At 43.4% G+C, this 27,995-nt stretch overlaps 1 protein-coding gene across 1 annotated transcript in view; it reads right to left on the reverse strand.

Moving 5' to 3' along the window:
- Positions 1 to 27,995, reverse strand: part of LOC306895607 (uncharacterized protein) — a 130,969-nt gene extending 102,974 nt beyond the window's left edge. Inside the window, exons 1-5 of the mRNA XM_079458977.1 lie at positions 27,673 to 27,995; positions 23,353 to 23,468; positions 22,970 to 23,108; positions 14,667 to 14,759; positions 10,929 to 11,033 (exon numbers count right to left, since the gene is read on the reverse strand). Coding sequence (XP_079315103.1) covers positions 10,929 to 11,033; positions 14,667 to 14,759; positions 22,970 to 22,980 — 209 coding nt within the window. The 5' untranslated portion in view covers positions 22,981 to 23,108; positions 23,353 to 23,468; positions 27,673 to 27,995. The remainder of the gene's footprint in view (positions 1 to 10,928; positions 11,034 to 14,666; positions 14,760 to 22,969; positions 23,109 to 23,352; positions 23,469 to 27,672) is intronic.

Genomic DNA, 27,995 nt, shown 5'->3' on the forward strand with positions numbered 1-27,995 from the left:
ATGAATATAAAATCCAATCCCAAGACTACAGAGTACGCTAGAGCTTTGGTGGAAAGGATGGCTACAGGTATTTTAAACAATTGGTTATGGAGTGTTATTTCCGTGTTTGTCCATCCTACAGGTACTGCAATTTCACCATTTGCCAAGTAGAGGGGACCAAGGGACCAAGGGCAAAGTATTTCAGATTCGGATGCCAGTTCAGTCCATAAACTTTCATGTAAAAGAGTATAGCTTGCCCCTGTGTCGACTATAGCTTTTCCTGTCCAGATGCCAATGGTAATAGGGACAACTAACTGTTGAGGTATGGACTCAACCGTAGAAGTAAAAGTTCTAGTCGTGGCAGAGGGTTGGAATGGAGGTGTAACAGACAGGGTGTTATTGGATGGTGTTCCACCAGTCTTCTGTGAGGGAAACGTTTGCTTATTTCCAGAATAATTATGGGAATTCGGAGGTACTGGTGAGGAGTATTGAGGACAGTTTCCCGGGGAATGCTGACCTTTACATCTCCAGCATTGGACAACCGGTCTTTCAACTTGGCGATTGGTGGTAGGTTTAGGTGGTATCGATGAAGTTACTGTCCGCCCATCATAATGCAACTGTTGAGCATAGTCTTTTTCCAGCTGATGACCAAGTTTTACCAGTCCATCCACGGTACTTACTCGGCTGCGAAGTTGGCTGGCGAGGTATGGTTTGATATTCTTCAGTATCATCTTGACCAACTCATTTTCTGTCAACTCAGGTCTCCAGTGCTTGCATAGAGCTCTGTAGGTGAAAGCGAAGTCTCTAATGGTTTCCTTTTCTCCTTGAATTCTGGTGCGAACACGCTCAGCTAACTCATCCTCATAATCCTCTGCAAGAAATGCTGAGAGGAAGGCCGTCTCGAACTCGTTCCAGGTGTTAACTGTGGATCTAGCCACCTCCCACCAGTCCCGTGCAGTACCATAGAGGACAGTGCGAAAGGTTGCCATAATGTCTGCATCATCCAGGGGGTGTAATGCTAGAAAGTCTTGACATCTGGTCAAGTACAACAGGGGGTCGCCATCATCTGCCAAAGGAAGGAAAGGTTAGTTTCAAATGGTCACTCTTGACCACAGCGGTTGACTGTGGAGAGAGTGGAAGCATAGACAGTGTGGTGTGGTGGGATGTTTCGACTTCTGTAACGGTGGTATGAAGGGGTGCTTGGGGTATCATTGGTTGAACAGTTTTCCTAGAAGTTTTGAAATAATTTTCTGTTTCTAATTTCAGCTCTTTCAGGGAGTCAATTAAGGTATTGAATTGGACACTACATTGACTGATCTCCCGGGAAAGTTGACCACAGTCCTGCAGAGTACTCTGCCGCATGCTCTGGATGTCTTTCTGCACCTCTATCTGAAATTGTTCCACCATGAGTCGAACTTCAGAGACTACGGTGTGTTCACTTTCCCGCAGTTCTCCTGTGTTAGCATCACCTTAATGGCCTTTGTCAGTTGATCAGAGTCCTCTCCCTCACGTTGTTGCTGTGCAGTGATCGTGGTCTGAAGCTGTTGATGGTTGGAGTTAATGTTAGCCGTCAAAGTTTCAAACTTGGCGTTATGCTGTGAAGTGGTAGTTGCCAACTCCTGGGTGAGTACCTTCAAAGCTTGGTTCTGCTGTATGAGACAGTTAAACAGGCTTTCCCAGTTACCTTTTATTTGCTCTGACAACTGATAAATTCCTCTGCCAGGAGTTGGGAGAATTCCAGGCAAGTCTTGCTGTGTTCCTGAAGGAGCTGAAGTTTCTGTGGAGGTGCACAACTGCATGAGATCCGTCTGAGGGAGCATTTTCCCCTTGTGGTGGAGTAGAAAAGCGCACTTGGGTTCTTAGAGAAGGACTGCAAAACAATGTGGGTGTAGAGTAAAAGGTGGGAACAGGAGGTGGTGGTCTGGGTTGCTGGGGGATTTGTTGTACTTGGACCCAGTTGGGTGTCGCAACGTCTGGAGGATCAATTACCACAAAAGTTGATGGTGGTGTAGGGGTATTGGCCATGGTTGCGTTGCTGTATGTATGTAAATGGAAAGGTGAAATGTGAAAAAATATGTAATGAATACTATAGGGCCGGTCTCAATTTCTGGGGCCCCAAAATAACAACCTACAAAATGGCGACACCTTCCACAACTAAAGACAGACAACTGAGATTTACCACTTCTTGATGGTTTACAAATGCACACACTTTTTTTTCGGCACAATTTTACCCACTGTTGGGTTATGTATGTCTGGTTCATACACTTTCCTTTGACTGAAAATACGCAACACAGTATTTACAATCCAACTATCACAGATTCAAACAACCATAAGAAAATTAATCCATTCAAATGTAATATCCTATTCACATGTTTCATATTACAAATTTTCGCATTTCAGCAAGTTTCAAGTCCCTGTTCGGGCGCCACTTCTGTAACGGTGGCGACCCGATAATATATATTTACTAATTATGGTTAATTCTGATGAAGGTCAAATTATTTCGGGCGCCAGACAGGCAATCCTGTCAATAGTTAAACAAATATTCCCAGATAGCCGTATTGCCACTCGTTACATAACAAATTCACTAGGAAACTCCATACAAAAATCACAAAAACATAGAATTTGGGGTTAGAGTGTTGTATTTCAAAACAGAGAGAGAAACCAAAAGATAACTTAAACACTATCCACTCATTTATAAACTGAGAATCACAACCATAATATAGAAACTGAGCTCACATTAATTTTAGATCACAGATTCTAAATTTTCCTTGGGAAAAAAAAACCCAGTCAATAAATGTTGAGCAAAAAAAAAAAATGGCGAAACCAACTGAGGTTAAACAAAATTAAACAAATTAAATACAATAAATGACATAGAAAATTGGAGGAACACTACTCACGTCGTAGTTAGAGTGTAACTAAGTGAATAGGAAAGTGTGGAAAATGCTGAGGCCAATGGTGTGGTTGTGTGTGGGAAAAGTCCAGCCGGTTTGTATGCACGGAAGCCGCCACTATCAGCAAAGGGTGAGACTATTCAGACGGTCATCAACCCCTCGGATTGCAAACGCTCAGCGCTGGAAACCTCGTGATTTTGCGAGTGTGAGTTTCCTACTACACTCCCGCGTCCACTCCAGCAAAGGCAGAGCATTCACTCAGCTGCGGAATACGTCACAGCCGTCAAGGTAAGGGGAAGCGCGTTCACCGTCAGATTCTTTTTAACCGGTCTCCCATTTAACGCAGACGTGTTGGCTTTTGATCGCACATGGATATAGGCTTTTCTTGGATTTCACCTCTCCCGCAATCCAGCACAACCTCGAACACCACACAAAAATTAACTTCCTGCTTCCGTTTCAGTTTACATTTCGCATTTTATGTGCTAACCTCATTTCCTTTTCCAATCTGGAGAACGGAAATGGGTGGAGACTATATTTGTTTTTATTTTGGTGTTTCAGCTTTGTTACACTGTATGCCTCTAAGCACGTGTGATTGTGTCTGCAGCTCAGGTATATTGAAGAGGAAAAGGTCAATTGTTTTAATGGGTAATTTTATCTTGGGGTCTGGATGAAACGCTTCCGAGTTCAGTCTATTGAATATCTCTGCACTTTAAGTTAATATAATGATAAAAAGATTATATTTTCCCACAATTAACCAACATTGTTAATGTAGTCTTTTTTTTATTTACTTATTTTTTATAATTACATTTTATATTGTCCCAGGAAATGATTTTGGTGAAAATTAAAAACCGATTCTGACTCACAGTGACTTTCTTCAATATTTACTGAAAGTATAATCTAAATAAATAAATCCTCATTTTTATTGGGGAATTTCTATCCCAGACATTAATTTTCCGCATTAGGTGTTACAATAAGAAATTTTTTTATCCTTTGGTCATGATGGTGTTTTTTTAACTTTTTTGGTGAAATTGGTTTGATTTAATTATTACCTTTTGGTAGCTGATGGTGTTCCCTATCAAAAGCTACACTTGATGCTGCGTTTCAAACGCTATGGGAGAACGTCTTTGTTCGACCGGTTGTGAAGCACGTGTGTCAAACACGCCAAAAATTCTTTTGGCTTTAAATAACCTCGGCAGGTAATTTGGTTAATTACACCAACACCTGCAGGTTATAAATACGCATGGCGCGAACGCGTCTTCAGGTTCTTTTGTCTTCAAGGACCGCATTGTATGCATGTGTGCGTGTGAGAGCAAAACGAAACTAAAGTGAAAGCAAAGCGAAACTTAAGTGAAAGAAAAGCGAAACTTAAGTGAAAGAAAAGCGAAACTTAAGTGAAAGCAAAGCGAAAGCTAAAGCAAAGTTTTCTTTAAGTTAAGAATTGAAATAAAGGATCATGTCTAGTCCAGAACGGAAATGTGTGCCTCCGTGTCAGAGGCAGCTGGACGAACTGGATAGACATGAATTCTGTTTTGAGTGTTTGGGGGTTGATCATGCCACCATGGGACTGGAGGGACAGTGCGAACTCTGTGATGTGTTCGACATCCAGGTTCTCCGTGCTCGGCACTCATTCTTTAAGAGCGATTGAGCCGTCTCTCCCCCGAGCTGGGGTTCGCGGTTCAATCTAGCCGAGGCACGGGAGACGGAAGCCGTTTCTCCCGTGCACTCGCCGAGCCGCGACGTCCTAGCGTCCGCTTCCGAAGCATGCCTCGGCACTTCTTCGGATCGGGCGGAGGACGAGGCATCTCTTGTTTCTGCGGGCTTGGAGAGCGCCGCCTCTGGGCGTTCCTCTCGCGACGCAAAAGCGTTAGATGAGCTGCTCGGGGCGGTGACAAATGCAGTCGACCGTCTAAAGCTCGACTGGCCGCAGGAACAAGAGATCCCCAAACACTCAAAGTTAGACGACAGATATCTGTCGGGTGGCCAAGGGGAGGAGCCCAAAAGTCGGGCTCTCCCATTTTTTGAGGATCTCCACGCCGAGATTTCTCGGTCATGGCAGAGACCTCATTCCTCCCGTGTTTTCGTGCCGTCAACGTCGATTTATTCGACTATTGTCGGCGCGAGACCACGAGGGTACACGATGGTGCCACGTGTGGAAGAGACACTGGCAAGTTATCTCTCCCCTGGGACATCATCATCATTGAAAAAGCCTTCTCTCCCTACCAAGCCTTGCAGGGTTACATCTGCGCTAGTGGGGAAGGCTTTTCAGGCAGCCGGTCAGGCTGGTGCTGCCCTGCACACCATGGCGGTTCTGCAGGCATATCAGGCTGACCTGCTGCATGACGTGAGCACTGACGGGGTGATAGATGAAACGGCGTTCTCAGAACTACGCCGGGCCACAGATTTGTCTCTCCGTGCGACCAAGCAGACGGCCCGTGCCATCGGCCGTTCTATGGCTGCGTTGGTAACCACGGAGAGACACCTGTGGTTGAACCTCACAGGCATCAGGGACCGGCACCGTGCGTTCCTCTTTGATGCCCCGATCTCGCCTTCTGGACTGTTTGGTGATGCGGTTAATACCGTAGTCACCAGGTTCCGGGAGTCGAGACGCCACGAGGAGGCTTTCGTGAGGTATCTCCCCCGTCGTGCTCAAGCGTCTGGAGTGTCGGCCACCCACTCTGGACCAGTTCCCCAGTCCCGGCCAGGCACACAGTCTCGGGTGGGTCCGGTCTACCTGAGACGTGATATCGTCAGGCAGAGTGTGGCGAGTCGCGCCCCCCCTCAAAGAGGCAGGGGAGCGGCCCACCGTGCCCCTCAGGCCACCTCGGGGAGGCCGGACCTGAGGCAGTCCATCTCCTCTAAGAAGAAGAGGTCCTGAGATGAGTGTGCCCGGGACTGTGGGGGTGTGCCCCCCCAGGGAGGGGTGCTTACAATTCCAAGAGAAATTAGAGGCTCCTCTTCGGCACCCTCACAGGGCCGCTTTGCAATCTCCGCCGCCACCGGCATTTCAGGGATTGGCGGTCTCAAAAATGCTAAATGTTCGGTCGTCTCCTGCCATGATTCAGAACGCCGAACGTCTGGCATCCCCCCAACTAGAGGAAGTGTCAACACTTATACCCCTTTCAGAGAAGCTGGCAGCGTGGAAACTACTGCCAGGTATCTCTCCATGGGTGGAAAGAACTATTGCCAAAGGCTACAGAATTCAATTTGCATATCGTCCTCCGCGTTTCAACGGAGTGGTCTCCACTTCCGTCCAACCGGAGCGAGCACATCTGTTGACACAAGAGTTACAAGCTCTGCTGTACAAAGGGGCCATAGAACGTGTTCCCCTATCAGACAGAATGTCAGACTATTACTATTACAGCCGGTATTTTCTAGTTCCCAAGAAGGATGGGGGGTTGCGTCCAATTCTAGATCTTGGCGGAATGAACCGCTACCTAAAGACACACAAGTTCAAAATGTTGACAATCAAGATGATTGTGTCTCAAATTCAGTGTCACGACTGGTTCTTGACGATCGATCTCAAAGACGCATACTTTCACAAAGAGATCTTGCCACAACACAGGAAATTCCTGAGGTTCGCTTTCGGGGGCGAAGCTTACCAGTATCGGGTTCTTCCATTCGGCCTAGCCTTGTCACCCCGCACATACACAAAGTGCATGGATGCAGCTCTGGCTCCTCTGCGACTCCAGGGCATCCGCATTTTGAATTACATAGACGACTGGCTGATTTTAGCTCAGTCTCGGGAGCTAGCGCTTCGACATCGGGATGTCGTCCTAGTTCATCTCGAGACTCTCGGGTTAAGACTCAACGTCAAGAAGAGCGTTCTTTCCCCTACACAGAATACAACGTATCTGGGGGTTATATGGGACTCGATTGCAATGCAGGCACAACTGTCACCTGCACGTGTCAAATCCATTCAGAGCACCCTGAGGAGCATCAGGTTAGGCCAGAGAGTGACAAATCATCACTTTCAAAGAGTTCTAGGTCTCATGGCGGCGGCTTCCACAGTAATACCTCTGGGCCTCCTGCATATGAGACCGTTTCAGTTGTGGCTCAGAGCCAGGGGCTTTCATCCAAGGGCCAACCCCCAGAGGCAAATAAGGGTGACGCGCCAGGGGCTTCGCACCCTTTCTATGTGGTTCAGACCTCGGTTTCTGACTCCAGGTCCCACTCTCGGTCCGTGTTGTCGTCGCAGGATGTTAACGACAGACGCTTCCCTCACGGGTTGGGGTGCGGTTTTAGATGGCCGTCCAGCCCAAGGGATCTGGAGAGGTCATCTTCTCGATTGGCACATAAATTGCCTAGAAATGATAGCTCCCCGTTGGCCAACCAGAATTTGGTTTTCGGACCTAATATCCCTCCTCGACAACACGCCATGGGCGATCCCAGTCAGGAGAGATCTTTTGTCTCAGGCACAGGGGACGGTGTTTCATCCCCATCCCGAGCTGTGGAACCTCCATGTCTGGCCCCTGAAGGGCACCAGCTGAGAGGTTCAGGGCTTCCGCCTGATGTAATAGAGACTATTTTAAGTGCTAGGGCTCCCTCCACTAGAAGGAGCTACGCCCTTAGATGGAGCGTTTTTGAAAGATGGTGCATGGTACACCATACAGACCCAATTCACTGCCAGATTGTTTCAGTGCTGGAGTTTCTGCAAGAGAAACTGTCCGCAGGGACAAGCCCCGGTACTCTCAGGGTTTATGTGGCCGCTATTTCGGCTTGCCATGCCCCGATTGATGGGGTTTCTGTGGGAAAACACCCTTTAGTCGCCCGCTTTATTCGTGGAGCGAGGCGGCTAATGCCTCCTTCTAGACGGACTGTTCCATCATGGGACTTAGCAATAGTGCTCGAGGGTCTGGTTAGCGCCCCTTTTGAACCTATGGAGTCAGCACCTATTAGGCTTCTGACCTTTAAGATGGTTTTTCTAATGGCAATCACCTCTCTTAAGAGAATTGGAGATTTGCAGGCGCTCTCGACCTCACCGTCCTGCTTAATATTTGCCCCCGGGATGGTCAAAGCTATTCTGCATCCTCACCCGAGTTATCTGCCTAAAGTTCCGTTCTCCACCGTGCATCCGGTTGTTCTTGAGGCCTTCTGTCCTCCGCCGTTCACGACGTCGGAGCAGGAACGATTACACCTACTGTGTCCAGTACGTGCTCTTCAGAATTACATCCACCGCACTAGCCAGTGGCGTTAATCGGAGCAGCTTTTCATATGTTATGGGAGCCGCAACAAAGGGGCGGCTGCCACCAGGCAAACAATGTCACATTGGGTAAGGGATGCTATTGCTCTGGCCTATGAGGCGCGAGGCCAAACTTCACCTCTGGGTATCAGAGCCAATTCAACAAGGGGGGTTTCATCTTCTATGGCCTTAGCAAGAGGTGTCCCCTTGCAGCAAGTGTGTGATGCGGCGGGCTGGTCCTCTCCGCACACATTTGTCAGATTTTATAGTCTGGATGTCCACGCTACTCCAGGCTCACATGTCCTGGAGTCTACATCCCAGAGTCACGTCTGATGCCTTCTCTTGGCTTGTGCACACATACCACACAACCTTGGGGGTCCAGACACTTCCAGTGCTGCGGCGTTGGTATTCTCATTCCCATAGCGTTTGAAACGCAGCATCAAGTGTAGCTTTTGATAGGAAACGTCTCGGGTTACTTGCTGTAACCCTGTTCCCTGAAAAAGCGGGAACGAGATGCTGCGCCTCAATGCCGCACTGTAGGCGTGCCGGACGTCCTTTCAGACAAAATTGGAACCTGAAGACGCGTTCGCGCCATGCGTATTTATACCCTGCAGGTGTTGGTGTAATTAACCAAATTACCTGCCGAGGTTATTTAAAGCCAAAAGAATTTTTGGCGTGTTTGACACACGTGCTTCACAACCGGTCGAACAAAGACGTTCTCCCATAGCGTTTGAAACGCAGCATCTCGTTCCCGCTTTTTCAGGGAACAGGGTTACAGCAAGTAACCCGAGACGTTTCTTCACTGAAGTTTGGTCTTTCACCTTGAGAATGATCACTCTTCACAGACACAGAACTGATTACAGGTGATCCAGATCTTTCACTAATGACAGAAAGATAGAAGACACTTCATTTGAAGAGACTTAATCTCGCAATGATCTTGCCAGATCTGACTCCTTTAATAACCATAACAATATATACAGAATCGCTCAGTGACATGACCAGCAAATTGGCCACTATTTCCTCGAATACATTAATGGTCAAAACCGATGAATGAGAAAAACAAAGCACCAAGGTACAATAGCACCAATCGCGCCGTTAAAAGAGAAACACGTAAACTGGAGCGCAAATGAAAAACATACCCAATTAGAGGTCTTAAAAACTGGGTGGAAAGAGAGTGTAAACTGTTATAGAACAAAGGCTGAGCACCTCCGTAACCTCATGGAAACTAACAAAAACAATCCAAGGATTTTATTTAATACAGTTGCTAAATTAACAAATAAACAGACATCAACTGACCTGGCTATTCCGCCGCACCTTTGTAGCAATTAATTCATGACATTTTATACGAGAAAATTAAAAACATATGAGACAAAATAGTAAAAACTCAACCTTCAAGTCTGTCCTATAAATTAGTACCAACTATGGCTCCAAAACAAAGGGGTTTTTCACTTATACAACAGGAAGATTTAATTAAACTTATTGAAACATCTAAACCTACAACTTGCTTATTAGACCCCATACCAACTAAATTATTAAAAGAGTTACTACCTGTTGCAATTGAGCCCATTTATAACATTATCAACTAGTTAAATGAATCTAGGCCATGTCCCAGGACCCTTTAAGATGGCCGTCATTAAGTCTCTTATCAAAAAACAAACTTAGATCCAAATGAACTAGGAAACTATAGACCGATTTCAAATCTCCCATACCTGTCTAAAATACTAGAAAAAGTTGTGTGCACTCAGTTGTGCTCTTTCTTACAAAAGAACGACATACACGAAAAATTTCAGTCAGGCTTTAGACCTGCACTGATAGCACTGAAACTGCTACAAACGACCTGCTTATAGCATCAGATAAAGGTAACATCTCACTCCTAGTCCTGCTTGACCTTAGTGCTGCGTTTGATACCGTAGACCATAACATATGGAGGGATTTTTGGATCAGATTGTAAACTAAAAGTCTAAATTTAATACTAAAATTCCACGTCGAAAATTAATTTGGTATATAGGATTGGGCATTTAATCATTTAGCCATTTAGGTTTGAGGATTTGGGGATTTAGGATTGGGCATTTGAGGATTGAGCCATGTATGCAAATAAGGAGGCGTGGCCCAAATACTGGAGGATGGGTTTGAAATGGCTGGTCCACAGAGGCACCTTCTGGACAGCAGAGGGAGCTCTCAGTGCTAAGGAGCACACTGTAATGAAACCAAACAGAGCGAGTGAGTGGCTGGAGCAAGGATATGAGGCGCCGTATAGGATTCACAAACTGCGCTTATGAATACATATATAAAAGCGATCATTCACACACATATACATTGCTCACATATACATGTATATTATTGGATGTTCAAGCAAACACATATTAAAAACATGTGCGCACTAATGTGAAATCCATACCAATACATATTATGTAAGTAATGCATGCATGTACACTTTGTCACGAATACATATAAACTCGATGGGTACAAACTCTGCACACACACATCTATAAAACTCTCGCACATACATATAAACTCTGCACACACACACGTCTATAAGACAGAACCCCCCCCCCCCCTTAATGAACAACCCCTGGCGTTTACAGCGGATTAGCAGACTAACGAGACAAGACTGACTGGGAAACAGACAACATCCAACAAAACATGGTATGCAAAATCAGGGGCAGACAATAAAACATGACAAAAGGGTTGGGGTGGCATAATAAAAATAACAAACAAGGGAGGGGGAGTTGTTGGGGGGGAGAACTCAATTCAGCATTTCCACGCTGTTACTGACAAAAACAGTTAGTGATCTTTTTGCGGCACAATATTTAAATATGCATGGCCAGAGTGACATGTCATTGATGCTTTTTGTTGAGATCTGAATACTTTTCATTTACCTTTTGGTAGCTGATGGTGTTTCTTCACTGAAGTTTGGTCTGTTACCTTGAGAATGATCACTCTTCACAGACACAGAGCTGATTACAGGTGATCCTGATCTTACACTAATGACAGAAAGAGAAAAGACACTTCATTTGAAGAGATCAAATTATTAATAGTTAAAAAGCTGATAATAATGGCTATTTTCTCCTAAAAGTGTGCATATCTTTCTTTGACAAATAAATAAATGAACCCGTGATTGAATTTAATTGTTGTTTGCATTGTCAGGTAAAAAACATAATCAGAATTAGAAAGAGCTTTATTGCCAAGTATGCTTGCGCATACAAGGAATTTGTTTTAGTGACATAAGTTTCCAGTACACAGATACATCAACACACAGACAAAAAATAGGCAAATAAATAAGTGTATAAACAATTGTGCTAGAAATGATAATGAAATAGGATTGAGTAAGATGCAGGGATGTACTAGGATGGAGGGGTAACAAATAAATATAAGGATATTGCACATTTTTATTGCATAAGTGGGGAACATATAACTGTTCATGAGGTAGATTGCCTGGGGGAAGAAACTGTTCTTGTGCCTAACTGTCCTTGTATGTGCAGCTCTGAAGCGCCGGCCAGATGGCAAAAGTTCAAAGATGGGGTAACTTGGATGTGAGCGATCCAGAGTGATCTTTTGAGCCCTTTTCCTCACTCTGGCTGTATACAGTTCTTGAAGGGTGGGCAGGGGAGTACCAATAATCCTTTCAGTAGTCCGAACATTTCTCTGTAGTCTTCTGATGTCTGATTTTGCAGCTGAACCAAACCACAGAGTTATTGAAGTGCACAGTACAGACTCAATGACGGCTGAGAAGAACTGAAGAGCTCCTGTGGCAGGTTAAACTTCCTCAGCTGGCGAAAGAAGTACAACCTTTGTTGGGCCTTTTTTACAATGGAGTCAATGTGATTGTCCCACTTCAGGTCCTGAAAGATGGTGGTTCCCAGGAATCTGAATGACTCCACTGCAGCCACAGTGCTGTTCATGATGGTGAGTGGGGGGAGTGAACGGGGGTTTCTCCTGAAGTCCACGATCATATCCACTTTTTTGAGCGTGTTCAGCTCCAGGTTGTTAAGACTGCACCAGACAGCCAGCTGCTCAACCTCTTGTCTGTAAGAAGACTCGTCACCGTCCTGGATGAGGCCGATGACTGTAGTGTCGTCTGCAGTGGGGAGAGAACACATCCCTGAGGGACACCAATGTTGGTGGAGCATCTGTTTGACATGAATTTCCCCAGTCTCACTAACTGTTGCCTATCTGTCAGAAAGCTGGTGATCCACTAACAGATAGAGCTAGGAAAAGAGAGTTGGGTCAGTTTGGTTTGGAGGGCTGTTGGGATGATGGTGTTGAAAGCCGAACTAAAGTCCACAAACAGGATCCTCACATAAGTCCCTGTTCCCTTTCTGTCGGTCTCTCGACGTTGTGTCAAACCAACAGATGGGGTTTGACTTGAGAACCTATCATCTTCTGACTAGTTTTGAAAAGGCCAATGAAATTTGCATGCTGGACTCCGCCCCCGGATATCCTAGTATAAAAGGGGCACGGCGTGCTCATTCATTCATCTTTTGTTCTTTGGAGCCTAGTGCATCTGATGACTGTATTCACATGGCTGAAACTTCGACGTGGTGCAGTGGAGTGTCCCTTCCTAGCGACCTTCCCTTGGCGTCTCGGCAGTTCCAGAGGTGCTTTAAAAGAGCTTGATTCTAAAAGAGCTAATTCCTCAGCGTGGCATGTCCCGCTGCTCTCATGGGTGCAATTCCCACGATGTCTGCCTCAGGTGTTTGGCGGTCCAATACACTGAGGCAGCCTTCGTGGATACATCCTGCCCGCACTGCAGGCGGATGCCTATTCAGACCTTACGGTCACGGTGGCTGTCTGTTCTTCCGAGAGCCAGCCACCACCTCGTCTGCTTCCCGCTCTGCAACCTCAGCGGCTACGGCTCTGCTGTCACCGGCGGCGAGCAGCTTGGGTGCCATGGGAATTACCGTGAGCGTGAATCTGCAGCCGACAGCTCATGGACCGTTCACGCCCTGTCTGGCTCGTCTTGCCTTCCCAAGAAGGAGGTGCTGCACCGTCTTACTCCTCAGCCACGCAATCGGACACGATGCGTGACGAAGATGAGATGTCTATTGCAGCATCGGAGGGCGACTTATTGGCATCCGACCCTGTCGATTCCTTGGAGCCCCCTCCTACGGGAGATCGAGCTCAGGATGCGACTCTAAACCGCACCTGGCCCATGTCCCATTTTTTCCAGAGGTTCATGAGGAGCTCAGCAAGACCTGGAGCGCCCCCTCTTCGGCACGCTCCCGTCAAACTGACTCTGTAGCCCTCTCTTCCCTCGTTGGAGGGGCAGCTAGGGGCTATGTTGATGTCCCCCAGGTGGAGCGTGCCGTCGCTCTTGGGGGTACCTATAATCAGCCCTCAATTAAAAAAAATGTTGTTGCACAGATCGATTTGTATCACCGTACGAACATTTTAAACCTGATCAATCTCCGGATAATGTTAATTAAGAATATGAAAATAATTCACATGAACCAATGCAAAATAAGAAAAACTAATGTCATTCCTTTGGCCGAGAGCAGAAAGGTAGCCTTCTCCTCAAAGTCAGAGTTCATTATAGCAAGGGAGTGCAAAATAATCTCTGGGAAATGCTAACCTTTTCTAAGGGACCAAAATTATTCTTGGGGAAACGCAAAAGTTTCGCTATGGAAAGCAATGTTTCAGGGGAGAGCAAAAACGTAGAAATATTTTCGCTTCCTTTCATATTTGTTCCATCACGCTGTGTCCCGTAAGTAGCTGGTTTGAAAGTATGAGATTCCTTCATAGATAAAGACTTGCATATCAAAATGATGGTAACTGTTGAGTTCTAAGATAAACACTTTTCAATATGAGAGGATCTGCATGCTGCCAGTGTCACTAAGATACTCTCTGTCTGTACCTTCTTTACATGTCTTCATTGAACACCGTGTGGCACACTTAAACATGCATGGATTTTTCAGATAATGTCATAATGTCTTTTTTTGGACAAATGGACAAATAAGGGACATTAATGTGTTGTTTAAGCACTCAGCTCTGCTGACTCGAGGTTACTACAAGTTACCAGGGCACGTCTTAAAAACAGAGAGGTTTTTTCTGTTGTTGGCCCTAAATTGTGGAATAGTCTCACAGTCCTTATCAGAACTTTATCAATTGTTTAAGTCTACTCTTAAAACATATTTCTTCTCGTTGGCATTTAATATTCTTTGACCTGATATGCTTTGATGAACCTTATCCATTTTACAGTGTGTGTTTTTATAGTCTGTGTTTTATTACTTAGAACTTGATTGACCTGTTTTGTCTTGCAATAGTTTGTACAGCACTTTGGTCGACTTTGGTTGTTTTAAAAATGCTTTATAAATAAACGTTGTATTGTATTGTTGTAGCTGTGTTGCTTGGCACCGTTGTACAGATAGCTTCAGTTGAAGGTGAATCTCTTTTTAGACAGCGTGCCAATATCAAGTCTTCTTTCGTGCTTGAATGAACAAAAACGTACAACATGCCATAAAGCACATTTTGTCGAGTACCTTAATAAGCACAGACTTCAACGAGTAAAATAAGTTTTAAAGAATGCATAGAGTTAGGAAAATGGGAAATGTGTCAGATCTTACAAGTGGGTCTTAAGGAGATTTCATTACTTGCAGTGTACACTTTTTTTTACTTGCCTTTCAGTATCTGGTGGTGTTTTTTCAATGAAGTCTGGCATTTCTTCTTGTGATTGGTCACTCTTTACAGACACAGGTGATCCTGATCTTTCCCTACAGAAATTAAACAAAGAGCAGAGAGATAAACATTGAATTAAAGGAAAAACCTTAGGGTGTACTCTCACTAGGCAATCTGAACTGTACCCGAGCACGTTTGACCCCAGGGCATGGTTCTTTAGCAGTCCCTGGCTCGCTTGTAAGAGGTGGGCCAGAGTACAGTGTGATTATACAGATTTTTTTATTTATATTTCAGCATTTAATGCTTGGTTAATAAATAAAGAAAGTAAGAATAAGAGCTCTTTTTCCACAACAAACTTACAGTATATTCTAGGGGTGTCCCCCACTAAGGATTTACAAATTCGAATCAGAATTGTCTATTCTTTCTATAGTCGACTGATAGTCGAATCATCTATGTGTGTGTGTGTGTGTGTGTGTGTGTGTGCGTGCGTGCGTGCGTGCGTGCGTGCGTGCGTGCGTGCGTGCGTGCGTGTGTGTGAATGGGTGTGAGGGGCACGACACTAGGTAGTCAGCAGGAGGGTAAAACTATTTTTGTTTTATTTTACACACTGCACAGAGCAACAACTTTTAATAAAGCGACCAAAATTGCCTGCCAACTGACAGACGAACTGACAATGGCTTTCTTATTTAGGTTTAAATAAAAGTTAATATTGTGGATAAACATTCGTAAAACCTTTTCTCATAATACTTTAAAGCCGCGATCGAAATACAGAACATCACACAAATATATAAAAGAACATACCTAGAATACCTAAAAAAAAACTGCCTAAAGAGAAAAAAGAACACACTGACTGCAGACAGGATTTGCATTTCACATTTTGCTACATTAAATTAAACCGGCAAAATTGCCTGTGCCAGCATGCTTAAAGTGCAGCGCAACATCAACACAACGAAAAACATTAATTTACAGAATAAAATTAGAACAGAATATACATTTCTAATAATAAAACAATAAATAAAAACGAAATCAGAATCAAGTCACAGGAAGCATAATAAATGTGTGCAAAATGCCAAAGTGCAGGGGAACATATATAAAAAAAAACACAAGCCACAGTTAAATTAGGTAACCCTGAGTGATCAATAAATAATATTAAAATAAAGAAATTATTACAACAACGAAAGTTTAGCCAGAATTGTGAACTTTCTCTTTTTAACTGCCGCAACAACAATAAACGCTAAACTGAATCTTTCTTAGCGAAACATGTTCACGGGAAATTAAAATAGAAACGGCTGAAATGTTTGAATCCAATCTTTCACTCTTGCTTGTGTGCGTTTGAGTCTTTTCAAATTGTGTGCGAGGAAAACCAACTTGTTAATGTTGGCCGGCAGCAGTGCGATCCTGGTTTTACTGATAATAAATCCAGCCTTGGAGAAAATTATTTCTGATGGTGTGAAAGTAGATGGGATGCTGTGGAATCTCTCTGCGGCCCTGGACAGCTTTGGGTATCTCTCCTCATTCTTTTGCCACCATTCCAGTGGTCCTGTACTGCTTTTTGTAGTGTCCTTTAAATAAGCCCTTATCTTACTGTCCTCTGGCTGTTGCTCCTCTTCATCACTGGACAACAGCATTGACATCACTTGGTCTTTCTCTTTTTCATCGTCAACCTAGTGTCACTTTATTGGAGGTTTGCAGGGAGGATATTAGGTGGGAGCAGGAGGGCATGTTGGGCGGGACAAGAGATCACAGCCATTTTCTCCCCTCGGCACATGGTTTTCAATATGGCGTACAGGGTGTTCATCCGGGTGTTTGTGACTCTCCTCAGTGGTCTGTGACGGTGCAAAATGCACAAAATGTAGTTCCGCCGAGTTGCAGAGCCACAGCTCGGTGGGGGGAACATCGGCTCAGATGTGTTGCATATTCCTGACCCCATGTTAAATTTTATGTCCCCATGCCCTCATATTAATGCTCTCATGGGGGGCATTTCAGTACCGTGCTTGATAGATGCTGGGTCCATGGTATCTACTCTTACGGAGAGTTGTTTTTGAGCCATGGGGACAGGAACGCCTTAGAACCTGTCAGTGTTTGCAACTTAAGACTGCGAACGGACTTTCCATTCCTTAAATAGGGTATATTAGATGTTGAGCTTTGCAGGAAATTAGAACCAAATTGTGGTGTGCTAGTAGATAAAGTCCCCCCGGGTGGCATGTGTGCTCAAGGCACCTGAGTTTTGGGGATGATAGTACTGGGTAAGTGTTACCAGGGGCTGTTGGGACAAGGGCTGTTGGGACAACACGGCCCCTCTCTGTTTGAGTTTCCACCAGTAGTGAGTGCTCCCATCCCTGTTGTTCGGGCATTGCAATATTGTCATCAAACCAGCACTCTTCCTCCAGTTGAAGAAACAGGTCAAGTTAAGACCTGCGGTCCTCGGGCATACTGTATACCCAGTGGCACCATTAAACTGGTAGCCGCAACTTGTTCGGAGCAGTATTCCAACGTTACTGCACTCCTTGAACCTCCAGAATTAGGACTACCCATGGGGTTATTGATTTCTCCTGCCTTGTTCCGAAATGTTAACGGCACTGTGTATGTTCCAGTGGTTAACGTAGGGATCACTGATGTTTTGCTTTTCCCTCGCCGAGTAATAGGTACTTTAACGAATGTGAATGTGGTCAGTTTGCCCCCAGGTGTCACTGAAGTGAAGTCTACATCCTTTAGGGTGTGGTCTATTGCTCCTATGAGTATTCCAACTGTTCCAGGCCAAATTGATGCGTTTGGATTTGTCCCTCCTGTCCAAAGAGGAGCAACGTAAGGTTAAGGCTCTCCTGGTGAAGTATGATTCGTTTTTTTCTGCTTTTGAAGGGGATTTGGGGTGCACTAATATCATTGCACATAACATTCCACTGATAGATGACACCCCGGTTCGACAGCGGTATCATCGAATTCCCCCATCTGAGTATGAAGTGGTGAGAGCACACATTAATCAGTTGATGGTTTCTCAGGTAGTGCGGGAGAGCTGCAGCCCCTATGCCTCTCCAATTGTGCTAGTAAAAAAAAGGACGGTAGTCTAGCATTTGTGTGGACTACCGTCTATTAAATTCTAAAAACAAGGAAGGACGCCTTTCCATTGCCTTGAATTGAGGAGTCGCTGGACGCCCTGACTGGTGCCCGTTGGTTTTCCATTTTTGATTTAACCAGTGGGTACAATCAGGTTCCCATGTCAGAGGGGGATGAGCCAAAAACCCCTTTTTGCACCCCATTCGGGTTATTCGAGTGGAATCGGATGCCGTTTGGGCTCTGCAATGCCCCCAGCACGTTCCAGCGACTTATGCATTAGTTATTTGGTGACCAGCAGTGTCAATCATTATTGTTGTTTTTGGATGACAATTTTGTGTTTTCTTCCTCTGTAGAGCAGCACTTGGAGAGGCTGGAGATGGTCTTGAGCCAGGCGTTTTTTCAGACAGAGGTGAAGTATTTGGGTCATATTATATCAGCCGGGGAGTTGCAACCGACCCTGGTAAGATTGAAGCTGTGGCTCAGTGGCGTAATCCATCTAACGTCACTGAATTAGAAACGAACTGAGTTAAGTTTTGAGGGTGCTTGGGATGAGCAGTGTCAGTTGGGCTTTGAGGAATTAAAAGGGAGGTTAACCACGGCCCCGGTGCTTGCATATGCAGATTTCTCTTTGCCTTTCATCCTGGAGGTGGACGCTAGTCATGGAGGGTTGGGAGCAGTCCTCTCACAGGAGTACGAGGGTAGGGTACGTCCCATTGCATATGCAAGTCGCAGTCTCAGGCCCAGTGAGCGCAATATGGATAACTATAGCTCCCTGAAGTTAGAGTTCTGTGCACTCAAGTGGGCCATGACCGAGAAATTCCGGGAATTTGTGTTAGGTAACAAGTGTGTGGTCTTTAAGGATAATATTTCTCTCAGTCATTTGACCTCGGCGAAACTCGGGGTGGCAGAACAGTGCTGGTCTTCCCAATTGGCGGCTTTTGACTTTCAGATCCGGTATAGATCTGTAAGGAGTAATACGAATGCTGAAAGGGAAAGAGGGGTTGCCAGTGGAAACCCGCCTGTTCAGCTGGGACAGGTTGGTGACAGTGTCTATGCACAATTACTGAACCCCGATGGGTGTAGGTTTGAGTGGATCATCTTTCCTTTCTTTTGTTATTTCGTTTGTTTTGCATATTGTATCTTGTAAATGTCACGTCTCACGGAGCGGCTTCAGAAACGAGGAAACTCCAAGGCTTACAAAAACAGGTAACTTTTAATGTTTGACATTAAAACGACTAGGGAATAACAGAAACACAGAGTATAAATAGTCTTTGGTGATGGCAATGATGACTGACAGGTGCAGGAAACGAGGTGATTACGGATGACGAACAAGCGCGGGATCGTGAGAAATAAAGTCCATAGGGAAAAACAGGCAGGGAAACGGACGGGAGTGTTACAGTAAATTGGGTAACCATATGTGAAAGAACAATTATAATTTTGTTTGCAATTTGCTTTCTTGTGTTTACTAATCTACTGCACGGTAACTCTATTAACTCCAACTACTCATCTATTGCACTGTAACTTCAATAACTGCATTAACTAATCTACTGCTCTGTAACCTTATTAACTGCATTAACTCATCTTCTGGACTGCAACCTATTAACTGCATTAACTTCTATACTGCGCCGTAACTTTAATAACTGCATTAACTTCAACAACTGCATTAACTCACCTATTGCACTGCAACTTTAATAGCCAATGTCAATAATTTATGCATACCTAAGTCACTTGCACTATTTTAGTCTAAATTATTATCTGTTCATATCCACATGTACATTAATGTTCATAGTATATAGTCATCTGTATATATTGTTCATAGTATATAGCTACTTTCATGTTTTCATAGAACATACCTACTGCAAAATATTTTTATAGTCCATGCCCACTGTATTATATTCTCACTATTGTATTCTGTATTTATTCTAACTGTATATCCTGCACTTGCTAACTGCACTTCTGGTTAGACCTAAACCACATTTCGTTACACTGTACTTGTATATGTGTAATGACAATAAAGTTGAATCTAATCATCTTCAGGCACTGTGAGTCCGAAGCAGGAGGGCTAGTTGGCATTTTTGGTGGTGGGTCCGGATGCACAGTGTGTAGTCTACAACCCATAGGGCTTGATCTTGTTTGACGTGTGTGTGAAGTGTAGTCCACGTGTGGGTGCTCCTTGACGATCGCTTACGCTGGCGAAGTCTGGCACTAGCTCGTCCTGCTTCTGGTAATCACGAGTCCTGATAATATTTTATTATTATTGTGTGGTAATTATGATTGAGCCTAATTGCCTTACATACCAGTATTTTACGTTTGTTAAATAAATACTATTTTTGTACTTTTCTGATACCCACGTATCAGGGTCTCTGTGTAAAGGAAAAACCAAACCTGTGTGTCCTCATTAGGATACTTCCCTGGCTTAGTGACCAGGGTGGCGTAGTAGACTCTCTTCCTCATTTGACTCTTTTTCTCTCTCTCTCTTCTTGCTTTCTCTCCCTGTCTTCTAGTTTCTTTCTGCCAAAAGCCTACTGTGCGCCACACATGCAAGTCTGTAACTGGATGTAACCACTTTGAAATCATCAATTCAAAGTTGTATACGATTTACCACCAATCTCCAAAAAATGCCTGACTGCTCCATGATGCTGCCACTTATGTTAACATCTCACTGATGAAGATTGAGCACATTTTCTCCATTCGCTGGGTTGACAGCAGTTTCAGCACTGTCAGAGCTGTTTGGCAGGACTTTCCAGCACTTGCCACACAACAGCAGAATGCTTCTGTTGATGTTTCCCGCACTGATTTGGATCTGTAAAAATGCAGTGGCCTATTGACGAAACTCAGCAGCACAGGCTTTGTTGAAGACCTTGCACTGATGAAAGATGTGCTGTGTGAGATACAAAGCCTCTCCCTGAAACTGCAGGCTCACTGATGCCAGCTGGGGTCAGCTGTGGCTTAGAGGTTAGATCAGAAGGTTGCTGGTTCGAATCTCAGTACCAGCAGGTCAAGAAACCTTACCCCTGATTGCTCTGCAGTAATGTGCCACTGTAAAAAACTACTTGTAAGTCGCTTTGGATAAAAGTGTCTGCCAAATGAATAAATGTAAATGTAAATGCCAAGAGTCTCCGGTGGACTCATTTGACTATAGAAGCAAAGGCAGAAGTGAGGATAACATCATGTATGTTCAAAGGCATCACACTAGAAGCCTCCAAGGAGAATAGCAACAAGGGCCAGTTCCTGCAGGCTGTCATTGACAAGAACAACCATCCGCTTCTGGTCGTGTCAGGCTTATTCTCTGGCTGCATTACATTATCCTTTATGTATAGACTAAAAACCCTTCTGCTGTTTTTGTCATCAATGTTAATAAAACAACAAAATACAAAATAATGAACTGCTCTTGACTAAAGAAGTTTTTTTCTTTATTTTAAATCAGTGTGTTTATTTAATACAGTGAATAAGCAGTGTTTCATTTCTACATTATTTAGTTTCTTAGTTAAAATGCAACTGGACTTGACCTACTGTACCTGATAATAAGATTTTGTCAACCCCTACTGTGGCCAAAATAGTCTGAGATTCTTTCTTTCTTTTGAAGTGGAACACACCTAAAGTATCCAAATACACTTGTCCGCCATACAGACAGCAAAAAACTAAAGTTATAGCCTATTTGTACAGTCTCTGAATGTAGGCTATAAAGAGAATAAAGACTTTCCTGCAGTTGCCTGATTTTAAATCATTTATTTATGATGGTGCTTTGCTTTTTTCCCATTAAAAATATATACTGACGGGGTAAGCTATGGCCTAGCATTGGGCTTGTGATCAGAAGGTTACCGGTTTAATCTCAGTGCCAGCAGGTCATGACTGCCCCTGATTGCTCTGCAGTAATGTGCCACTGTAAAAATAAAAGTACTTGTAAGTTGCTTTGGATAAAAGCGTCTGCCAAATGAATAAATGTAAATGTAAATATACTCGTTGAAAAGTGATGGCTGTGTTACTGTAGAATTGTTTTAAAAATTACAAAAAATAAATAGCTGCTCCAAAATGTTTAAACTATTTCAAATTGAAACAGACTTTCTATTTTTATCATTATTTTGTTAAAATTTTCAAAGTACTTAATTATTCTTAAAGGTGGAGGGGATGGGGGTTGTCATGAATCTGCCTCAAGACCAAGAATAGACATGACATGAAGGCAGATTCATGACAACCCCCATCCCCTCCACCTTTAAGAATAATTAAGTACTTTGAAAATTTTAACAAAATAATGATAAAAATAGAAAGTCTGTGACAAAGTCTTATGTTTTATGTGAGAGAGAGATGTTGGTTCGATCGGCTTTCTTGCTCTCTCTCTGGTCCGTGTCTTTGTTCCCGCCATCTCGTTTCCTCGTTAACCTTCCCTGAGTGTTTCATTACCCGCACCTGACCCTTGTCAATTATTCTGTGTTTGTTTCCCCTATAAAACATCCTCGTGTTCATTGTCCTGTGCTCGTTCGTTGTACATGTTTCATGCTTTTTGCCATGCCATGTCTTGGAGTCTTTGTCATTGTTATTGATAGTCTGGTCTGGTCTGGTCTGGTCTGGTCTGGTCTGGTCTGGTCTGGTCTGGTCTGGTCTGGTCTGGTCTGGTCTGGTCTGGTCTGGTCTGTGTGAGTGTTCTGTTAGTCTAGGTGTTTTTGTAGTTGTAGTTCTTGTCAAGTGTTTAGTCTTCAGTTTATTGTGTTCCCTGTTTACCCCCTCGTGGGTTTTTGTTTTGTTCCTGTTTATTATTTATTAAAATCCTGTTTAAACCCCGTTTGGCTGCCTGCACTTGGGTTCTCTTTCCTCGTTCCTGACAGGGGGTGTTGTGAGGGGCCTGTATTAACACAATGAATCCAAAGTTACTGCGTCTTTACAACTGACTTTTCATATCCAATCAGACTAACACCGACACCATGCTTTTTCTGTCCGTTTTGGCCTTTCGTCCACACTTGAGACTTCATTATGGCAACGAAAACTGAGCTTTTTGAAAAACGCTTTCTAGCGGATACATTTGAAAACATGTTTTTTCGCGTTGTAGTGTGGATGAGGAAAACGGAGGGGTTTAAAAACGATGAAGTTCAAAGCGTAAAGAACAGAATATAGGTAGATGTTTTTTTTATTTCCCTTGATATTATCCCAGTTGTTGGCTGGTGTAAAAGGAGCTTTATTTACATGATTAATGTCTTCAACAGTGCTGTCTAAAGCATACATAAATGTCCGAAATCCCTTACTCATTATCGTTTACCTTTTCCCCATATAGTGTACTCAAATGTCATTATAGGGAACAGGGAAGGAGTGACGCATGTGCAGTTTTCGACACTGCTCCTGCTCCTGCCTTGTTTTTGTAGCACTGTGGTCCTTGAGGAACGCCTACTATGTTCAAGCTGTTTATAAAATAAATATAAAAACTTCTCTGACATGGCATGGTTTTGATTATTTTACAGTTTTGCTTAAAAATTATGAAAGTAACTATGTTTTGTGAAAAATAAAGTTTCGTGAAAAATAAATCGTTTTAAAAAAATACATCATAGTTCCTTGTATTCTTTACTTTATTAACCACTACCTAAATGTATGCAAAATTGCGAAAGGTGCTGTACAAACAAAATATATTTAAATGAAATTGCTTACCTCTGCTCCCCTGGGAGACTCATCTCAGAGGTTCAGTCCTCAAAAGTTCCTTACTCAGTCCTCTGACATCACATCATTACATCATGACCCGGAGATCACAGTCATAGTGTAAATTTCTGAAAAAAATTCAGACACTAAAGAAATACAGAATTTGGAGTAGAATCATGCAATAAAAAACAACATTACATTGGGATGTATCAACCAAGCAATCTTTTGTTGATGCCTTTACATCAAGAATCTCTTTCTGGTTTCCCAGAAAAAATGTGGTTATCTAGGCTGTCATTTAGTTAAATGAAATTAGTTAAAATGCAATTCTAAAGGTAAATATAGCTGCAAGCAGCAATTCCCGGGTTCGAGCAGTCTAAAGCGTCAAAATTGTTAAGAATGAAGAGAACTAGCGGCCAAAAGGCGCTGCCTTTAGTAGGTGACCTCGGAGCTAGTGTATCCAGAGGGAATGAGAATGAGTTCATATTTCTTACAGACGTTCTTGACCAGGAGTCGAAATAAGCCCAGCGAGTGTCGTTTCGATCGGCCTCCGTTAACTCGGTCTAAAGAGTGCTCAAACTTCATTGGCTTATGGCGGCCATGTTTTTTTACATACACCAATGTCCTTTACTAGGATCGTGGTACATGACAAAAAGACACACCGTACCAAGAAATTAGTCGATCGGGCAAACTGTTGGGTAGTTATTGCCCTTTTCGAGAAAATGTACATTATAGCGCCACCTAGAGGCCAAACGCCGACTTTTTTATACTGTGACCTTGGTCTGAAAGTTTAAACATATGGTCCAAGCCTCATGAAGATAGCTCAAACGGTTCACGAGTTATAACCATTTTAGTCAAATATGGCACTTCCGGTTCAGACGTTTTGTCGCCCCCCAGCCATCGCGGATCGAAATTTCAACACTCCACATCATCAGCGTTGGTCTGGTTCCGATCCGGCAAAAATCCAGAGACTAGTTCATTTATTTTTGTTGCATAAAATGCAAATTAGCGAAAAGATTTGCATACCGGAAATGAAATCGGAGATATACGTTTTTTAAGTTTAGAACCAAAGATTACATTGATTTAAAAACTTGGGTGTGCGACAAACGGTTTAGGAGTAACGAGCGCAAACACGCTTTTCACTGTAGCGCCACCTATGGGCCGATGTGGCTGGCTCCGTGTATCTGAGTAGCGAGCAAGACTACTACCATCTGCCTTACGGTTTAGGCTGCACGATCAGTTTTAGGGAAGAATAATAAGAAGAATAAAACCTACAAATACAATACGTTTCTAGCTTCGGGCTCGAACCCTAAATACACCCAGTGTCAGTGTTTCCCATCCATAGTATAATTTGTTCCAATTTTGTTTCAAAACGAACCAAATGTTTTTTATACTTCTCATAACAGCATATCATTGTGTTGTCTGTTTCCAATATTGATTAATTTGCCTCCAGCAGTCGTGAGCAGGGTCACTTTGGCAAGAGCACCAATCACTAGGTTGACTGTCGATATAGTGGAGCCTCTTCTCATGCTGCGGCGCTTCCAGCAGCTAAAAGGGGTAAAACCCACCGTCCACACTCCGTAGCCTCCTGGGACCTTAACGGGGTCCTGGTGGGCCTGCGTAAGGTCACGTTCGAGCCCCTGGAGAACCCAATCTTTCTCTCTCATGATGAAGTTGGTTTTTCTGATGGCGCTCGACACCCCTGCGTGGGGCCCCACTTTAATACTCCCATGAGATCTCCCCACTGGTGAGAATGTGCAGGTATTCCATGTATTATCTCCCTTTCGGAAGATGTGGTCTCCGTAGCGTACCCCCTCAAGGGGGGGTAGCGTTTCTTAATGCTCCTTGCGGTGTCGGATGGCCATCTTGCCTCTATAGTAGCAAGGCCACTGCCTGTACGGCCAGTATTAAGAGCCTCTCGTCGTGATCACACGAATTGATTTCTTATTTCACCACTGGATGGTCACGATTCGCGGGGACGCTCACACTTGACTTGGCCAGGCCGGTCAGTGTGGTTCTGCTGGAATCGTGACATGGCACAGCACCGTGGCGTTTTCGACAGGAACCCCATTCTGTCAGTCTCAACACAACGTCGAAGATCCGACAGAAAGGGAGCGTCTTGGTTACGGTGATGGAGGGAACGGCACGTGCCTCTCAGTTTCCAAAGCCCATAAGGTGAATGAATGGGCACATTCCCATTCACCAAGTTCATTGGCCTTTTCAAAAGTACAATTGGAGATGATAGGTTCTCAAGTCAAACCCCAATCTGTCAGTCTTGACATAACAACTCGTTCCCTCCATCAGGGAACCAAGGGTATATCCGTAACCGGGACGTTTTTAGAATTGTTTGGTTGTTTGATTTTACTCATGGTTTGTGTCTGTCTGTACCTTATGAAACAATGTTTGGAAATTACTTTATTATATTTCTCCGTTATGAATTGCCAATTATTTATTGGTCTTGCAGCGGTGTCATGGCATAGCCTTAGGTTTTGTGTGAGAAAGACATGGCTTTGTTTTGATATTGACCTGCCATGTGCTTTCTCGTGTCTCATCGGTCTTTCCCACCCTTTTGTCTCATTAGCCTTCCCTTAGTGTTTCATTACCTACACCTGCCCCTTCTTAATTATCCTGTGTTTGTTCCCCTTTAAAACATCCTCGTGTTCATTGTCCTGTGCTCCTTCATTGTATGTTGTATCCTTTTGTACGCGTTAACTCATGCGCTACCTTATCTGAAGATTGTTTTATGGATTATTCTTGCATTGTGTTTTGGTGAGTGAGTTAGTCTAGTCTTGTTCTTAGTGTTTATTTTCCCAGTCTAGTTAGTCCGTGTTTTGGTCGTCACTATTATTTGTCTTGTTTTACTCCCTCGTGGGTTTTTGTTTTGTGTTTATGGGTAAAATAAACTTTGTTTAACCCCTTCATCCCCATGTCTGCCTGCACTTGGGTTCTACACCATTCATGACCGTACACGAGCAAAGAAAAAGCCCTACAGCATAATGTTTCCAACACTGAGCTTATCTGTAGGGATGGTCAGCATTTCTCTCCCTCCAAAAACAGAGTTAATTTGTCTCACAGAAATATCTCCAAAGCCACTTCTGAATCATGTTGAGGTTTTTATTGTGACATAGCGTGTAACCAAAAGTTTGCTTGCTAACTGTGGTCCAAACTGTCTTGAAATCATTAACAAGCTTCTTCCGTATAATTCTGGGCTGATCTTTAACCTTTCTCATGATCATCTTTAGTCCATTGGGGAAATCTGGCAGGGAGCTCCAGACCAAGGACAATTGATAGTTATTTTGTATTTCTTGAAGGGGTTTGATGTGTTTGATAAGTCCATCTCTCCTCACCTCATTCACAGGGGTCTGAAGTGGAAGATGATAACCTGCTTTGCGACATCTCTCTGAAAGAAACCTTCAGAATCTAGAAAATATGTGCGGTTATAGGCTTGCATTAAGTCTCACCCTGTATCCCACACGTGAGAGCGATTTTTATTAGACCCATAAACAGTACTCGAGTGTTACCCCTGTTAATGTGTCACTTTGTTCACTTGAATCAGAAAAAACTCAATAATACAGTTCAAAGTGCACTCTTGCATTTTCATAGATTGTCGTCAGAACTAAGTCATAACCTGAGCAAATCTTTACTCCTTTGTAAGGTTTTTTTTGCATTAAGTATGTAGGGGCATTAACCATACTGAAGTCTTTAGAAATAAGTTGGTAATATTCAACTGGTTTAACCAGTTTACTGTTATGACTTATGCAATCAACTAATGTTTTTCTACAAAGATATTTATAATAAAAACTATTTAAACCAAATTTTAAAAGTGAATGGCTAAATCTGTTTATTGCACGAATGTATTGTATTGCATTGTTTGTGTTCATTCTTTGCACTTAGCCTATAACTTCCCATTTACTCATTTAGGTGTATTAGATAACTGATAAGATCGATGTCATATGGAAAAAAAAACTTCCATAATAAGTATTTGAAATTAACCAAAAATATGATATAGTAACAACATATTATTACACAAAAATTGCGCATTATAGGCAAACTTACAGGGTGAATGAGAAAATAGGCTATATCTCTAGGCTATATATATATACACTGTATCAACACGAGGATACTTTCTATTTAGCAAAAGCAACAAAAACACTGTTTTTACTTTTTAATGTTTTAACATTCGAGTCATTCCCAAAGGTTTGTTCGAGCGATTTATGTGCGGGTTCAGCCCATTGTATTATTCGGTAAATTGAAATGTTAAAAAAAATTAAGAAACAAGACCGCTTGATTCAAATCACATTTCATATAAAATGACTGACAATTATTTTAACTTACTTTTCAGTCTGATTCCTGTCTTGTCCACTTCCAAGAGAAACACCTCAGAGTTCTGAAAATCTTAACTTCTTTTTAAGTGTACTAGATGTGCACTAGATGTGTCTTTAAGTGCACTAGTCTGATAAAAAGCGATCGGATTGATTCTACGAAGAAAGAGAAATATACAAGTATTTCAAACGTGACGTGTAAAACACGTAAAAATCAATACGAGCGTAAAGTAAAGTCTATAGCTCGAGGTTTTAAAATACTTTTTAAAGGTCATTCCTGGGGCAGCTTCCCTTCTAACAGTTTTACTTTCGATTCCGAGAATCACGTGACATCAC

The sequence above is a fragment of the Barbatula barbatula genome (genome assembly GCF_947034865.1).
Source record: "Barbatula barbatula genome assembly, chromosome: 6".
Classification (NCBI taxonomy): Eukaryota; Metazoa; Chordata; class Actinopteri; order Cypriniformes; family Nemacheilidae; genus Barbatula; species Barbatula barbatula.